An 18,902-nucleotide genomic window follows, 5' to 3' on the forward strand; every position below is an offset into this window, starting at 1 on the left:
CCGATGCCAATCCTGGTGTTACACTAGTCTCATCGCTGTCACTAGTGTTTGATTCCTGCTGCATTGTTTCGTTGTCCATTTTTCTTATGATTATTTTACCACTTCGCAATATTGTTAAGTTCGTATTCATTAACTGTAATATGAAAGTAAATTCAGCCTTACTCTTCTTCGGGAATTGAATTTACAAAGTCCCGGGTGAGGTAAACCAAATTTTTATAACGACTTATCAAAAGATAGTCGTAAACCTGGTTCGTTTGCTGGGATAAAAATTCGAAGTGGTAGTAATTCTTTGACATAAAAATATTAGTTTCGATATTTAAATACCATTAATCTCACCTTTTTAATAAAACTGACAACGTCTATAAACGCTGTTAAACTGGTTTATTATTTGATATAACTTATAATATCCTTTTCTTAAAACTGTTAAGTACACAAACTCACTGACTAGTTAACCATAAAACATGTTCATATCATCAACTATCCCATAATAATCACTTACATATATTAAAAACAATCTTCTTTTGTTAATATAAAAATGAACATTCTACTAAGTATAGTGCATATGTATGAGTACTTTCTGCCCAAGGTACAGGTAAATATTACACAAACCAAAGTATTTTGTTGTAACTGACAATAAGGTAAGTAGTCATAATATTCTGGCTGCTGTGTGCGTATATTTTAACTCGTATATTTTGTCTCGACTCGAATTTCGAGACGTCTCGACTCGAATTCGAGTCGAGTCGAGACAGAGACTGTCGAGTCGAGACAGAAACATATTTTCGAGTCGAGACACGAGTCGAGACAACATTTTCTCGAGACGAGTCGAGACAGGCTTAAATCTCGACTCGACTCGACTCGAATGCATCCCTATTTATGAGCACTTTTCTCAACCCATATTTTAACATAGCAGATCAATAACACATTCTCCAACCGCCTATTTAACATAGCAGAAATTACATAAGACTACGAACACATAGCAGAGCAGAGAATACATAAGACTACGAAACATAGCAGAGGTGTATTTATTCCCTTTTATGACCTACTGCGCACCTATGTCAAACTCGGGATATGGGGGTTTTCGAACATGCCACCACCCCTTATTTTACTATAGCAGTGGAGACTACCGACACATAGCAGAGCAGATAATACATAAGACTACGTAACACCCTGAACCGTCCAGACATGGTCTTTTACGACCTCCAGTTTAGGGGGTGTACTCGTTTCGTTTTATGCTGCGAACACATAGCAGAGCAGATAATACATAAGACTACGAAACATAGCAGCGATATATTCGTTCCCTTTTATGAGCACTTTTCTCAACCCATATTTTAACATAGCAGAAATTACACAGAGACTATGAACATAGCAGATCGATAACACATTCTCCAACCACCTATTTAACATAGCAGAGCTAATAAAAGAGCATGGCTTATTATCAACCCCCTATTTTAACATTGTAGTGGAGACTACGAATACATAGTAGAGCAGATAATCTTTAAGGGATGTATTCATTCCCTTTTATCAGCATTTTTTCAACCCCTATTTTAGCAGACAATGAATACATAAGACTACGAACACACAACTGTATTCGTTCCACCCCTATTTAAACATATCAAAGACTCGTTCCCTTTTATGAGCATAGTTTCCAACCCCTATTTTAACGTAACAGAAATTACATAAGACTACGAAACATAGCAGGGGTGTATTCATTCCCTTTTATGAGCATTTTTTTCAACCTCTATTTTAGCGGACAATGAATACCTATGTAACATAGCAAAGGGGTGTACAGAAGATTACGAACACACACTGTATTCGTTCAGCCCCCTATTTTAACATAGCAGAAATTACACAATCTCCATCCCTATTTTAACGTAGCACAGATTTCGTTCCCAACCCCTAATTTAACATAGCAGAAATGACACAAGCATGTCCCCAAACTACTGACCATCGTGAACAAATGTCAAACTCGTAAACGAAGCCACATTTAGTAATTAATCATCAAAGAGCACATGTCCCAAAAATGTTGATCATCGAGCTCAAAGCTACAAGTTCCAAAAATAATGACCATCGAGGTCAAAGGTCAAAATCGAAAACGGAGCCACCTATTGAGGTGCTGTTTCCATCCTAGGAGCAGACAACGAGTAGGTCGTAAAAGACTATGACCTATTTTTCATTCCCTAAATAACATAGTATACACACTTGTTACCCCGACTTCCGGTTCTGATGAAACACACACACACACACACACACTTGGTTGCATATGCCAAATCTAATTTAGTAGAAATAACACGCATGCGCAGAAATATTTACATTTCCGATTCGATACGCCCTTTGAACTGATTTGGATAAAACTAGACATATGGGAGTTTTCGGACATGCTTATTATGAATATCATATTTATTTTTACCTGGGTCTTATAGTTTATGCGGGATACGCCCTTTCTATGACAATTTTAACAGATTTGGATGAAACTCGGCATATGGGGGTTTTCGGACATGCTGATCACGAATACCATTTCTGTTTTTACCTGGGACTTATAGTTTATGTGGGATACGCCCTTTTTATGACAATTTTAACCGATTTGGATGAAACTCGGCATACGGGGGTTCTTGGACATGCTGATCACGAATATCATATTTATTTTTACCTGGGTTTTATAGTTTATGTGGGATACGCCCTTTGTATGACACTTAAAACCCAATCACTCGTAAACGAAGCAACATATTGAGGTGGGGTTTCCACATTTAGTAATTGGTCACCAGCAACTACATGTTCCAAAAATACTGACCATTGAGGTCAAAGGTCACAATACTTAAAACCTAATAACTCGAAAACGGAACCACATATTAAGGTGCTGTTTCCACATTTAGTAATTGGTCATCAACTACTACAAGTTCCAAAAATAATGACCATCGAGGTCAAATGTCAGAATACTTAAAACCTAATAACTCGAAAACGGAACCACATATTGAGATGGTATTTCCACATCTAATAACTCGATAACGGAGCTACATATTGAGATGGTGTTTCCACATTTAGTAATTGGTCATCAACTACTACAAGTTCCAAAAATAATGACCATCGAAGTCAAAGGTCAAAATACTTAAAACCTAATAACTCGAAAACGGAGCCACATATTGAGATGGTATTTCCACATTTAGTAATTGGTCATTAACTTCTACAAGTTCCAAAAATAATGACCATCGTGATCAAAGGTCAAAATACTTAAAACCTAATAACTCGGAAACGGAGCTACATATTGAGATGGTGTTTCCACATTTAGTAATTGGTCACTAACTACTACAAGTTCCATAAATAATGACCATCGAGGTCAAAGGTCAAACTCGGAAACGAAGCCACATATTGAGATGACGTTTCCTCATTTAGTAACAGATCATTAACTACTACAAGTTCCAAAAATAATGACCATTGAGGTCAAAAGGTCTAATAACTCGTAACAGAGCAACGGATAAATTTGTATGATCTATTCAATTTTGTACCAAGCAGAAAAAAGTGAAGAAGGAGTAAATCTGAGTGGCTTATTTACTTTTGTATTAATTAGAAAGAAATCAAAGAAACACAACTAGCGCAGAATTTCTGTACCTTTTTGGGCTATTCAAATAAACGCAAAAATTAATTTGGATGGAGTATTTATTTTTGTACTAACAAGAAAGAAAGTAAAGATATGCCATATTAACTAGCTGAGAATTTTATATCATCTTGTACAATTTAAACGAACGAAGGGATAAATTTAAGTGATCTATTCCATTTTGTACCAAGGAGAAATGCCCTTTTAACTAGCTCAGAATTTATGTACCTTGATGTGCTAACCTAAAAAAGCGAAGAAGGTCCATTTTAACTAACTGAAAATTTTATATCTTGTACTATTTAAATAAACGAAGGAATATATTTGAGTGGTCTATTCAATTTTATACCAATGAAAATGCCATTTATATCTAGCTCAGAATTTCTAGTGCATGTTGTATTATTTAAACAAACGAAGGGATAAATTTGTACTAACCAGAAAAAGCGAAAACGGACTCAGACTTTATGTATAACCTTTGTACTGCTCAAATAAACGAACGAATAAAAACGAAAAGTGCCAGTTTAACTAACTTAGCATTTTATACCATTTTGAAATTTTTAATAAACAAAGAAGGTCCATTTTAACAAGCTCAATATTTTATACCTTTTGTGCCATTTAAAAATGAATAAATATATTGGAGTGTCCTATTTCTTTTGTACCAACGAGAAAAAAGCGAAGAAGAACCATTTTTAACAGGCTTAGAATCTCATACCTTTTGTAAAATTTGTACCAAACCGAAAAAAGCAAAGAAATACCATTTAACTAACTAATAATTTTTGTGCTACACAAATAAACAAAGGAATAAAAAGTGAAGAAAGGCCATTTTAAATAGCTCAGCATGTTATACATTTTCGTACTACTCAAACAAACGAAATAATAAATTTGAGTGGCTTATTTACTTTTGTACCAACGAGAAATGACATTTTAACTAACTGAGAATTTTATAACTTTTGTATTAAGCAATTAAAGGAAGGAATAAATTTATACCAACCAGAAAAAGTTAAGAAGGACCATTTTAACTAGCTGAGTATTTTATACCATTTTGTATTCCTCAAATAAACGAAGGAGCTAATTTGAGTGATCTATTCAATTTGTACCAATCAGAAGAAAAGCAAAGAAGGGCCACTTTAACTAGCTGAGTATTTTTGTGCTACACAAATCAACAAATGAATAAATTTGTACTAAGCAAAAAGGGACTGAGTTTTTATGTACATTTTGTACTACTCAAATAAACGGAGAAGTAAATTTGGGTGGCACATTTAGTTTTGTACCAACCACGAAAAAAACGAAGAAGGTCCATTCTAATTAGCTCAATATTTCTGTACCATTTTGCGCTACTCAAATAAACGAGTTTCTATATTATTTTATATATGCATTTATTTTTGTAGCAATCAGAAAAAGAAGAAACTCGTATCCATATGCCAGAATAAATGTTTTCGCTTTCCTCTCAAGCCAGAAAAAAGAAGAAACTCGCTGAGCTAGTTAAAATGGAACTTCTTTGCTTTTCTTTTGATTGGTACAAAAATAAATGAGCCACCCAAATTTGTTCCTTCGTTTATTTGAGTAGCACAAAATGGTATAGAAATGGAACTTCTACGCTTTTTTCTTGGTTGGTACAAAACTAAATGAGACACCCAAATTTATTCCTTCGTTTAATTGATTAGTACAAAATGGTACTTCCTTCCTTTTTCTGATTGCTACAAACTGAATAGATCACACAAATGTATTCCTTCGTTTATTTGAGTACTACAAAAGATATAAAATTCTGAGTTAGTTAAAATGGTCCTCCTTCGCTTTCTTCGTTTATTTAAATAGCACAAAAGGGTATAAAATGCTGAGTTAGTTAAAATGGCATTTTTCGTTGGTACCAAATTGAATAGGTCACTCAAATTTATTCTTTCGTTTATTTGAGTAGCGCAAAATGGTACAGAAATATTGAGCTAATTAAAATCGACCTTCTTCGTTTTTTTCGTGGTTGGTACAAAACTAAATGTGCCACCCAAATTTACTCCTTCGTTTATTTGAGTAGTACAAAATGTACATAAAAACTCAGTTCTTTTTTGCTTAGTACAAATTCATTCATTTGTTGATTTGTGTAGCAGAAAAATACTCAGCTAGTTAAAATGGCCCTTCTTTGCTTTTCTTCTGATTGGTACAAATTGAATAGATCATTCAAATTAGCTCCTTCGTTTATTTGAGGATACAAAATGGTATAAAATACTCACCTAGTTATAATGGTCCTTCTTAACTTTTTCTGGTTGGTATAAATTTATTTCTTCCTTTAATTGCTTAATACAAAAGTTATAAAATTCTCAGTTAGTTAAAATGTCATTTCTCGTTGGTACAAAAGTAAATAAGCCACTCAAATTTATTACTTCGTTTGTTTGAGTAGTACGAAAATATATAACATGCTGAGCTATTTAAAATGGCTTTTCTTCGCTTTTTATTCCTTTGTTTATTTGTGTAGCACAAAAATTATTAGTTAGTTAAATGGTATTTCTTTGCTTTTTTCGGTTTGGTACAAATTTTACAAAAGGTATGAGATTCTAAGCCTGTTAAAAATGGTTCTTCTTCGCTTTTTTTCTCGTTGGTACAAAAGAAATAGGACACTCCAATATATTTATTCATTTTTTAAATGGCACAAAAGGTATAAAATATTGAGCTTGTTAAAATGGACCTTCTTTGTTTATTAAAAATTTCAATATGGTATAAAATGCTAAGTTAGTTAAACTGGCACTTTTCGTTTTTATTCGTTCGTTTATTTGAGCAGTACAAAGGTTATACATAAAGTCTGAGTCCGTTTTCGCTTTTTCTGGTTAGTACAAATTTATCCCTTCGTTTGTTTAAATAATACAACATGCACTAGAAATTCTGAGCTAGATAAAAATGGCATTTTCATTGGTATAAAATTGAATAGACCACTCAAATATATTCCTTCGTTTATTTAAATAGTACAAGATATAAAATTTTCAGTTAGTTAAAATGGACCTTCTTCGCTTTTTTAGGTTAGCACATCAAGGTACATAAATTCTGAGCTAGTTAAAAGGGCATTTCTCCTTGGTACAAAATGGAATAGATCACTTAAATTTATCCCTTCGTTCGTTTAAATTGTACAAGATGATATAAAATTCTCAGCTAGTTAATATGGCATATCTTTACTTTCTTTCTTGTTAGTACAAAAATAAATACTCCATCCAAATTATTTTTTGCGTTTATTTGAATAGCCCAAAAAGGTACAGAAATTCTGCGCTAGTTGTGTTTCTTTGATTTCTTTCTAATTAATACAAAAGTAAATAAGCCACTCAGATTTACTCCTTCTTCACTTTTTTCTGCTTGGTACAAAATTGAATAGATCATACAAATTTATCCGTTGCTCTGTTACGAGTTATTAGACCTTTTGACCTCAATGGTCATTATTTTTGGAACTTGTAGTAGTTAATGACCAATTACTAAATGTGGAAACACCATCTCAATATGTAGCTCCGTTTCCGAGTTATTAGGTTTTAAGTATTTTGACCTTTGATCACGATGGTCATTATTTTTGGAACTTGTAGAAGTTAATGACCAATTACTAAATGTAGAAACACCATCTCAATATGTAGCTCCGTTTTCGAGTTATTAGGTTTTAAGTATTTTGACCTTTGACCTCGATGGTCATTATTTTTGGAACTTGTAGTAGTTGATGGCCAATTACTAAATGTGGAAACTGCACCTCAATATGTGGTTCCGTTTTCGAGTTATTAGGTTTTAAGTATTGTGACCTTTTACCTCGATGGGCATTATTTTTGGAGCTTGTAGTAGTTGATGACCAATTACTAAATGTGGAAACAGCACATCAATATGTGGTTCCGTTTTCGACTTTTTAGGTTTTAAGTATTTTGACCTTTGACCTCGATGGTCAGTATTTTTGGAACATGTAGTTGCTGGTGACCAATTACTAAATGTGGAAACCCCACCTCAATATGTTGCTTCGTTTACGAGTGATTGGGTTTTTAAGTGTCATACAAAGGGCGTATCCCACATAAACTATAAGTCCCAGGTAAAAATAAATATGATATTCGTGATCAGCATGTCCGAAAACCCCCATATGCCGAGTTTCATCCAAATCGGTTAAAATTGTCAGAGAAAAGGCGTATCCCGCATAAACTATAAGACCCAGGTAAAAATAAATATGATATTCGTGATCAGCATGTCCGAAAACTCCCATATGTCTAGTTTTATCCAAATCGGTTCAAAGGGCGTATCGAATCGGAAATGTAAACGAAATTCAGTCCAAAATATTGCATGTCCAAATTGTAATTATTTAATTATCATTCATCCTGCTGGACATGATATCTTCTCAATTATATCTTACAGTTAGAACGAGCAGTCTAACTATGGTACGTAATAATTAAATTCCTCGGAAGCTGACAAAATTAGAGGAGTTCTATCTTAGGAGGATACTGCCTTTACAGTGTCTTCTAAATACTAGACTGCCATAGGTTCCTTCTATTTCAAATGATGCAAATTGTAGAAAATGGTGTCAGGTGACCGTCACTGATTTTAGTCGACTTAACATAAGTGAGTCCTCTCAGTCATATATGAGTAATTCCTAAAAATTTTGGAAAAGACGGCACTGGACGTGGAGCTACAAGGAGGGGAAGAGTCAGCCCTTGACGAATATTATTTTTCGTTAATAGAAATTATTTTTCGTTAATATAAACAATAATAGCAGATATAGAAAAGTGGAACAAGTTCCGGTGGAAAGGTGTTGTCGGTTATCGGTTATTTGGTTATCTATATTTTAAAAAAAAATTACGTAGTGAAATTCGCTAAAAGTTTCTTTTTCTTTTCTTTTTTAAGGAAATTGAGAGTGCATGTTTTTGTCTACATTTACAAAGTTCGCCAGGAGGAAATTACACTAAAGCCTACGTTTTTAATACGACGGGTATACTGAAAGTCGCGAGCAATGTTTTTTTCACAATCGTAATCTTTATTTGTAAGTGAAACCAAATATATCATCTCAATCTACAGACCTTTCTTTCACTTTTCCACATAGTCTCCGTTGTTTTTGCACACATTTTCCCCATCGTTCTGCAAGTTTGAAAATACGCTTGCGATAGAATTCCGTTCCAACTGCCCGTAAACACTGACGCACTGCTTGACGAATATCCTCCAGTGTCTCGTAGCTATGGCCTCGCATCTGTTCCCTCTCAAAACCGAATAGATGGTAGTCGAAAGATGCTATGTCGGGGCTGTAGGGAGGATGTGGAAGTGTTTCCCATCCAAATCTCTTGATCTGCTCCATAGTGGCAAGTGGAGTATGCGAACGCGCATTATCCTGATGAAGGATGATCTTTCCAGGACGTTTATGACGCAAGGAACGACGGAGCTTCAAAAGTGTCTGGATGTAGCGAACAGAATTTATGGTTTGTCTAGGCTCAAGAAGGTAAACTAGCTCCATCTGAGGTATATATGTCACATAAATAGGTATAATATTAGTATGAGAATCAATCTAATTTACAATTTTATTAAGGGCTAATAATGGACGAACGGAGTCATGACAGAAGTTCTTGGATACAACAGAAAAAAACTCTGATATTACCATAGATATAGGCCAAGCATATAAAAATGGAAATTTGGTAGTTACGTCAATGGTGTGATTGAACTTCATTTTGAATCTCAGATTGCCAACCAGATTGTCAGCTGTTGCGCATAAATGCCTGAAGTTCAAAATGCACTAATAACGGTTTCATGGTCTATTGTACTAACAATCGTAGCAAGAATAAAAGGGGTGCTGGACCTTGCTACGATTTTGTACCACTTCAATAACGTACCAAAGAAGTTATCATACGTACAGGTTGGAAGTTGGAAATAAATTTATGTCCGCACAATATTCATGTTGCTTTAAATCAAAATTGATTTTAATAGCATATGTCCAATTGCTATCGTAATGAAATAACCAAAATACTACCGACTTTTAAGACCTCTTGAAATACATATTCTGAAAATTTGGGCATAAATAAAAGTGGGGTTTTGCCGCAATGAATTTTCAAAATGGTAGTTGTTTTTATTTGAAAACCTTAGATAGACACTTTTCCTTTTAATATAAGTAATGAAAGAGTGCTGCAAAACATGCACGACCATAATGACCTTCTTCCAGAACGTGTTCCACTTTTCTATCACTGCTATTGTTGTTTATATTAACGAATAAAATTTGTGTATGTGGTTGCATGCTCGTCAGAGGCTGACACTTCCCCTCCTTCTACTTACCTTCCAATGCCTGCTTTTCCAAATTATTTTGGGAATATTCATGTATGAATAAGAGGATTTGCATATGTTATGCGAATCAAAATCTGTAAAAATCTATGGACACCCTTTTGCATATTTAAAATAGAAAGAACTTCTCTTTTGTTTTTCGACCAAGTAAGTTTGTGGTAGACAACAAAGTGTCCATAAGTTTTCTCGAGGTACTCCCGTTTCCTTCCACTTTCTCACTCCACCAATTCTTCCGACATCATTCACTTGCCTTAATCATTGTTTCCCTTAGCCTATAGGGCATAATACTGGGACTGAAATATTTCATTTTTTTTTGTTTTTCTATTAATTTGAAAATGAGAATGATAGAATTCAATTGGACTTTCTCTTAAGGGTAATCGTTAATGATGTATAATTTATAACTTTAACAATAGGTACGAGAGATACACGGAGCAGTCCTAAACGGCATAAGCCTTAAACTGCATTGAACTTCGTATGCCCTAGTTCTAAACGGCACAAGTTCTAAAGGAAAGGCATAGTTATTAAAGGGCACAAGTCCTAAACTGCATTGAACCTCGCCTGTTCTATTTCTAGATCGCGTAAATTCAAAACTGCAGAAGACACAAAATTTAGGACTTTTGTCCATTTTTTGATAACTTATGCTGTTTGGGGCTTGTGCCGCATAGAACTTATGAATCTTACTCGGTACGTGTTAGTTTGGCAGTATTTAGACGCTAGTTATGACTAGTGGTCCTGTGTAACTGATTGATTAACACATATGGTCCTGGATTCGATTCTCATTGCGAGCTTGGGACTGTGATATACTGAGATATATTTGAGGATTCTCTTGAATATGAATGTGGAGAACTACAATTTAGAAAGGCAGAAACAATATCATTTGGAGATGATGGCATATAGTTGAATGAGTACCAACTAGGTTGCTGTAACTCGAGGGTGCTTATTTTAGTTAAGTGATCTTAAAGGATAAATTTACTTTCCAATATTAATTTATATTGGTTAACTTCTTATATGCGTATGGAAATAATCTCATACTTTGTGTTGTTTCTTTTCTATCCAGGGCTAAGCGTGTTCTCAGACTTCGCGGATCTTGTCAGTTGGCGTATGAGAACAGTGAAGAGATGAAAGCGAAAGAACTGATTATGCACGCCAATAAACAACTGATGCTCCTCTTTCAACTGATGATGTTGACCGCCCTCTGTTATTGCGTTCCTATGCTACTTCTACAGCTCGTAGTGATGGTCAATAATATGATCGCTAAGAGATATTATACATGTAAGTATGTGCTGTATGCACTAATGAAAACGAAAGCTATATTCAAAATGATACACAAACGTTTCTACATCACCCCATTACATTTCATGATTCCCAATATTCTGGAGATTTGCAACAAGCAAACTGTGGTTCTCTAAGACCTCATAATCTCAAATACAGTGGAAGTACTTACTTCTGATAGTCAAATAGCAACTGAGTGGTTTTCAAACTTTTTTTACTTTTAATTTTTCTGGTTCAACTGCTACTCTAAATGTTGATTACCTTAACTTTGTATCCAAGACAGATTTCGTCAGGCTCAGTGTTTTCTCTGATAATATCAAGAAATAATGCGAACTCATAATCCTTATCTTTAAAACCATTTTTTAATCGACTGGCACTGATTTTCTTTGCACGCTAATAGTTAAGAAATATTTTTCTTTTTATTTCGTCTCCCTTGACATATACAGTAATTATATCTTAGAATAACAATTTACTGTATATAATTTTGTTTTGACAGAACCCATTAAAGCATAAGGTAAACTGTATAGGTTTCGAAAAATCGAAATAACATCCTGGTGAAGGGAGATTGATAGCTTGAATCGTTTGACAGTTTGATCAATATTGTTTTGAAAAACAAATTCAATTTTTTAAATCTGGTTCAAAAATGCAGCTACAAGATTTTGATTATAGCTGGTAATAGCAACAGACTGCAATGATTCATTCTGAAAAGGTCCAACTAATGTTATTTCCAAGACGAGAATAAGAAGTTTAGCCACTTCCTTTCAAGAATAGGTATTGGAAGATTATTTCTTAACACTATAAGCGAAAGCTGTCACTGCATTCATCTAAAATCAACATTTACAATTACCTACCCTTCCAAAGGAATGGCGGAAGTCTCTGCATTGTGTAAAATGCCTTCGTAATGAACAATACGTCCTTGAAAGAACCATCTTTCCCAAGGAGAGGCTCCAATGACCGAAACAGCGGCCTCAGTGTCTAAAAAAAACATTACTTCCATTTTATCGCATCAAACTGGTATTTTAACAGGCTGTCTATGGGCTCATGAATCCGACACAGGATGAATTTATAACTGCGCTGATTTATTATATCTGATCCTATGTCTATAGTTTGAACAAAATGAGTCCAATAGAGTCAATAACTAGGTTCTCTTCATGTCAGGAGGCAACATATATTTTCCCAACAAATTACATTGATAACTCTGGCTTCCGATCTAACATAGAATTTTACTTAAAACTATTCTTCTATATAAATCTGTGGCATGTGACAATATATAAGCATTTTAACCCAACATGGATAATCTTGACTTGAAATCTATATTACTTCCCCAGTATGGATGAACATACACAAACATACTTCTTCAACTGCTCCCTTGCACCAACAACTACACCTGTGCACAACGCTTCACATCTTTACACGACTCTTCACATTATTTTACTTATCTCAGATTATGTATACCAATCTAAGGATTATAACGCCTTCCCTGTTGCACATGAAGGAACTTTACTGTACTAAGCATGTCCGACTTTTTGCATTAACGCAGTGTGCAAACCAGTCACATCTCTTTAAGATTATTACACCGTCTTCGTTGCAGACGGTGATTTTTACTTATTAAAGATGCCAGACCTTCGAACTACCGTGCAGCTTTGCGCCTATTACACTATTGCACTCAAGAGTTAAAATTTATGTCCTGGGACTCTTTGCGCATGACATACTTTTCGGCTTTCTCGTGATTTTGTCACCCTGAATGGCTTACTTGAACGAGTAACCCTAATATGCTATGCGACTTCAATCCTGGGTTAGATGTCAGATAATTTCCTTACCAAACACTCTCTCCAACATCTTGATGAAGTTATCCTACCTTATCCACCTAACTAAGTTAACAATCGATTGATGAAAGTTTTGCTTCATTTCATTCTCACCCCACAAACTGTTGGTCTACTTAGGGAAGTGACGTTAGGGTTTACTTGTCTTGGCATCTTCTTCTGAAAGCGTGGTTTCAGTCCTGGGTTTGCCCCAGAAACTGCTGGCCTCCTTAGGAAGCTAACAATCGAAGTTCATTCTTCCTCTGTTCAGACTCTGGCTCTCTCTGTTTACACGTGTACACTGCACAGTCCAGGTTTGGGCAACCATATGAAGATTGTCTGGCTACAAAGTACTCACAACGCGCTTCGGAACTAGTTTATAAAAGTTATAGCATCCAGTTTGGAGCTCGGCTAGGCAATACTGCATGATTCCCTTCTGCGTAACAATTTAGTTTTCTTACCCGTTTCGCCTGGTTTGAGTTGTATTTTGAACTAGTATAATCCTATAAACAATGCCTACTTACGCTGTAACTCACCTTTAAAACAAAAAAGGATAAACCTAATATAATGCCAAACCTCCATCACTGGCATCATAAGAAATCTATTCCGAGTATCTGATCCCTTTTCGATCCCTTCAGTTATCAGAAAGTTTACTTTGGTTTGTAACATCAAGCTCCTTTGTTTGTAGCCATGTAATTTGTCTACCTTACAACATGTTTAGACTCCATAGATTTGCAAATTTTAATCCTTCTTACCGAACCTCAGTCGTTCCTAGGACTAATGAACTACAGTAAATATCCAAGAGTTTAATCTCTATAATGTGCTACTGAAAGATATAGCTTGGGTTGATAATTGTCGGTTTTAATTAGCAAAACGAGTTCCTATTCCTGATTGTGATATTTTCCACTCGAATTACAGATTAGAGTTTGCATAAATGTTTGCTGATCAATTTTACAAAGAGCTTTGGATCGTCACCAAGTTCTTGTGTAGGTTCCGATCAAGGAGAAAGCGTCCACCAGCGTACCATTTATCCGATTTTAACGAAATTTGGCATATGCCTTATTTGAAGTTGCAAAATTAACCCTAATGTTCGTTTATTCATCAATTATTAGGTGTTAAAATCCACCTCTAGTTACAAATTTCCACGTGTACATTCAAAACAATTTTGAAATATAAACCACGTGATAATTATTCGATTATGACGAAATATATTGCATGATTTCTTTCAGACATTCTATTATGATTACAACTTGAACATAAAATTGCCAAAAGTGAAAGGATGAATTTCACGATTTCAGTTATACCTAATATAAAATGCCCAATGAAATATTTTCAAACACAAGCAATAAATCATGTGTATAAGTATTTAAATACAGGGTGAGTCTAAAAGTCCTTGAGCACCCTTATAATCTGAGGCCGGAAGGGAACAAGTGAAAAGTGAGTATGGCAACTAATATTGGGTGAGAACTGCAACTTTTGGTGTGTATGTCGATCATGGCCGCCATCTTAAAAACTACCGTCTTGGATTCAAGTCGAATTTTTTAAATGGAAAGGGGCATATGATATATTAAATAACACTAGCATGTAATTGTTTTTTTGTCAGGGTTGGAGGCTTCGAGAGTTTCTATATCTTTAGAATGAGTTAAGAAATCATCACAAAACATTTCAAAATCCTTACTCGCTGTATCTCCAAATCTCTTGTGCATAAAGTTCGTTAGCACAAATCGACAAATGAGCTGCACCGCAAACCCATCAGTAACTTTCAGTAAGCAAGTAAACGTGTAGAAGTACACATAGTTCTCCTGTGTTTTACCATTTTCAAAAATTTTCTTTAGAAATAACTTTTTCTGACATCCAAACAAGAAAACAGAGTATCGTGCACTGAATTGGCTATAGTAGCTTATACATGAGGACACATGAGGCTAGTAACTTTTACTTTTTATTTACTTCCGTGTGGACTATGATTAACCGTTTAGATTTAGTGTTATTCATTCCAAAAGCATGACGGCGAATAAGAAGGGTAAGGAACTTTCTCTAAGAACCTTCAGCTATTAATTCATTATCATGATCTTCAGGTTCTTTTAACTTATGGCCTAAACCAGATACGGTTGTAATCGACCTGAAGTGGGGGTCTTCCACTTCAATTTCATACATTAAATTTTTAATTTCAACTAAGGAATCATTCGTAACGTCCTGATAAGAAACATAAATTTTGTACTTACTTTAAGAATTCCGGGTATTTTTCTTTCAATACAGGAGAAATATCAATATGATTTATCTCATTTTTACCTGTATTACCTACACAAATTAAATATTTATCATTTTGTATTCATTCATTTTCCGATTCCCTGAAAATAAATTTATTATTATGACAAAATAATTAAGTAGAACTGATGCTACCTCTGGTTTGCTCTGTTCACTGCTCCATATCTGTCCTTCCTTCCTTGTAATGACTTTCGTCATATATAGACGAGGTAGTTTTGGTTTGTTATTTTTCCTTTTCCTTGGTTGTCTGGATGATTGAGAGTAAGTGGCTCTAACTTAATTCGACACAACTTAGGACTTACTTTAACAATGATCTACGTAAAAGCTTGTTGAAAGTAATAAGTGTTCCTTCCAATGTAATGAAGCTGTAAGGTTATGTGAAGTCATTATAAGTTCCCTTTCAGATATGCCTATTACCAGTTTATGGACCAGAATAAATTGGTTACCCAACTACAGATCGAAAGGAATGCAATTCGTTACGTAAATTAATTATGTTCTACACTACTAATGTTAGTAGCAATTTTTACCTTCTGGTGTATTGTTACCACCGTTCCACCAATTTCCACTGTCGTGAAACTAGCTGACAGAATGTGCACTTGAGCCCTATTCTGTAGAACATCCAAAAACCTTTTACTTATCGGGTTTGTATAAGAAGCATAATCAATAATGCATGAATTCGAGATTCCACAAACCGTAACTGAAATAAGTAACTTGTTTGTTCTTTTGTAAACGATTAATTAAAGTTCAAGGGGAATGGTTTCTTTGGAGTTTAGCATTTGATAAGAAAAAGCAACAATCCTTAATATGTCCCACTTGATTGCATACACAACACTTAACTTGCTTCACAATAATTTGTTTTTTGATATTGACAGTTAATAACATAATGTTAGTTACGCGAATAAAGTCGATGACGTTATAACATACACTTGCAAATTCAGAAGAAATACAATGGTTGTGTTTCTTTTCGGCTCCTTACACGTGTTAGAGTCGGCAGACGAATGTAAGTATAATACGAAACTTACATCTTAAACAAAGGCATATCCATTTCTTTACTCTTTCTCAGTGTTGGGTAAGTTACTTATAAACATGTAACGCGTTACAAGTTACTTTACTTTCTCTTAAAATGTAACGCGTTAGTAACGCGTTACTTGCAACAAAAAAGTAACTGTTACTTTACTTCGAAAGTAACGCGTTACTAACGCGTTACTTTTAGGTCCGAAACTTTAAAAATGTGAAAAAAATTATGATTTCAATTTACCGTACTACTATTACTACCGCTATTATTATTATTATTATTATTATTATTATTATTATTATTATTATTATTATTATTATTATTATTATTATTATTATTATTATTATTCACGTCCTGAATCGCTTTATGTAAATGCAAGGACAAATTTTTACTTGATATATGAACAATATCATATAATGTAACATTGATAAAATGCCATAACTGCGTTACTCGTAGGGATGGACACGAGCGAGTTTTCTTTGAAACTCGATTCGACTAGAAACAGATATCTTTGAGCTCCAACCGAGAACTCGTCTCGAAAAATTTCCTCCAACTCGACTCGAATTGGGGTCCCGCCAAATCCGGCGTGTAGTTTCGAGTACATTCTTCAAGTATATTACATAGACAGTATAATTATTATCAATGACACTACTACAACTATTATTATTATTGTTATTATTATTATTATTATTATTAATTATAACAACACTGTATATAAACATGAAAGATAGGCGGTTTGTATTTGAATACTGAAAAACTAGTTGATTGCCAACCGCGGTAGTCGTGAACTCTAGGAGTCAAGGACATTGTTCACTAGCTTCTGAATTTAGGTTGAAGGTCTAGATTGAGTATTCGGGCTCGAGGCAAACACTGTTAAAAGTTATAGTGCACTGGTCAAATATCTTCTCGGCTCAACTGCTCGGCTCGGGTTTAGGATTGTCAATAACTCGAGCAGCTCGGCTCACAGCTCATTCACTAACGACCCGAATCGAGAAGTGAGCCGAGCCAACAGCTCACCCAACCGACTCGGCTAGAGCCCTTGGCTCAGTTGAGCCGAACCAAGCAGATGACTCATCTCTACCAAGCCACTTCGAGCCGATGGTTCACCCCAAGTAAGCCGGCTCGAGCCATCTTCTCAGTTGAGCCAAGCCGTGCTAAGCTTGTTATAAAGAATCTCTTACACTAAAAGTATTCCATATTACTGTTTTGCTTATATTTCTCATGGCTTTCGTTTTCCAGTGTAATCAAGCCATGATTTCAAGACGAGTTAAAATGAAAGAGCCATTTATCAAACTCGACTGGACTCGAAACTCGACGCGAAAAACTGAATCGGCTCGGAACTCGACTCGAGGATATTATCTTTGACGCGACTCGAAACTCGACTTGAATTCAAGTCGAGTCGAGTTTTAGCTTGACTTGTGCTCATCCCTATGCGTTAGAAAAAGTGATTGCTTATTATTATTCTGCTAAACTAATTATATAATAATAACAATGTTGTTATGTAAAATTAAAAATACAGAATATAGGAAACATTACACTACAACTAATAAAATGAGAACACATGAACTGGGAGTGAATCAAAACTTGCCAGTAACTCTAAAATCGATACATGCTTTTTAAAGCTAGTTTCAAAGTCTATAATCAACGGGACTCTAGGATAAGCAATCTGATCTGAAAGAACTCCAATATTACATACTATCAGCAAACTATTTTCTAGTAATAAAGTAGGCCTGCTCATCAGAACACAGTTTATTCATATTAACCCCTTACTGTAAACCGTTAATTATGGCACCCTGGTTGTTGATAAATATTTTCCGCCGGGGCACTTCAGACACTTTACTTTTAAATTCTGTCCACCATCATCCCCAGCTCTTAAGAAAAAAGTATTCTTTCAAATGTTCGAACCGTAAAATATTTTTGTTCTCCAACTTTATAAAAACAACACCAATCAAAGTAAAATAGACTAACGGTATCATTGTACTCCTAGTTCACTCACTGAATGTATTGATTTCGAGCTGTCAAAATCTACGACAAAATCTTCCAGGTGCTTGCAATCAGTACACGTGATTTCCCTAAGGCTGTCCTCATCTTCCAAAAACAACAAGTGGCGCTACGAACTTATCTGTTTCTCTCTGTATGTGTGACTGTCGGTCACTGACATACGTAGTTCATGCTTGATGGTTTCATTCTGAGAAATTCACTTACAGGAAAGAAACATTTGTTTCTGAAAAAAATAATATATTGTAGTTACTCATCCGAAATGTAACGCGGAAAAAGTAACGCAAACTAGGTACGTTACTTAAAAATTTGTAACGCGTTACCGTTACAGTTACTTTGGAAAAAATGTAACGCGTTACTAGGAAACGTTACTTAAAAAGTAACGCGTTACTTGCGTTACGTTACTTCCCAAGACTGCTCTTTCTGTATGCTCAAAGACCATTAGGAGATAACCTGAGATATTAGATCAACATAAATCTCAAAGTTTTAATTAGATTTTAAAAAATTCAAAGCTGTCATTATAAAATTGTATTATTTCTCAACATTTAATTTTTATTTCAGTTGTTTGGCACCTGGGTTCCATGTTCAAGTCTGTCTTCTTGTTGGCTTGGATTGTAGCTGTCCACTTTCCACTGGAACAACCATATTATAATGTTTCTGCTTTGCTTATAATAGCCAAATTCCTGTGGTCTTTCGCAGTCATTTG

The 18,902-nt window shown here is 34.8% G+C and overlaps 1 protein-coding gene across 1 annotated transcript in view; it reads left to right on the plus strand.

Annotated features, from left to right (window-relative positions):
- Positions 1 to 18,902, plus strand: part of LOC145676739 (uncharacterized) — a 100,638-nt gene that overhangs the window by 20,836 nt on the left and 60,900 nt on the right. The window contains exons 3-4 of the mRNA XM_081747550.1: positions 10,902 to 11,116; positions 18,758 to 18,901. Of these exons, the coding sequence (XP_081603676.1) occupies positions 10,902 to 11,116; positions 18,758 to 18,901 (359 nt within the window). The remainder of the gene's footprint in view (positions 1 to 10,901; positions 11,117 to 18,757; position 18,902) is intronic.

Source organism: Thermobia domestica, unplaced genomic scaffold, assembly GCF_964235325.1.
Source record: "Thermobia domestica unplaced genomic scaffold, izTheDome1.hap1.1 HAP1_SCAFFOLD_319, whole genome shotgun sequence".
NCBI classification, from domain to species: Eukaryota; Metazoa; Arthropoda; class Insecta; order Zygentoma; family Lepismatidae; genus Thermobia; species Thermobia domestica.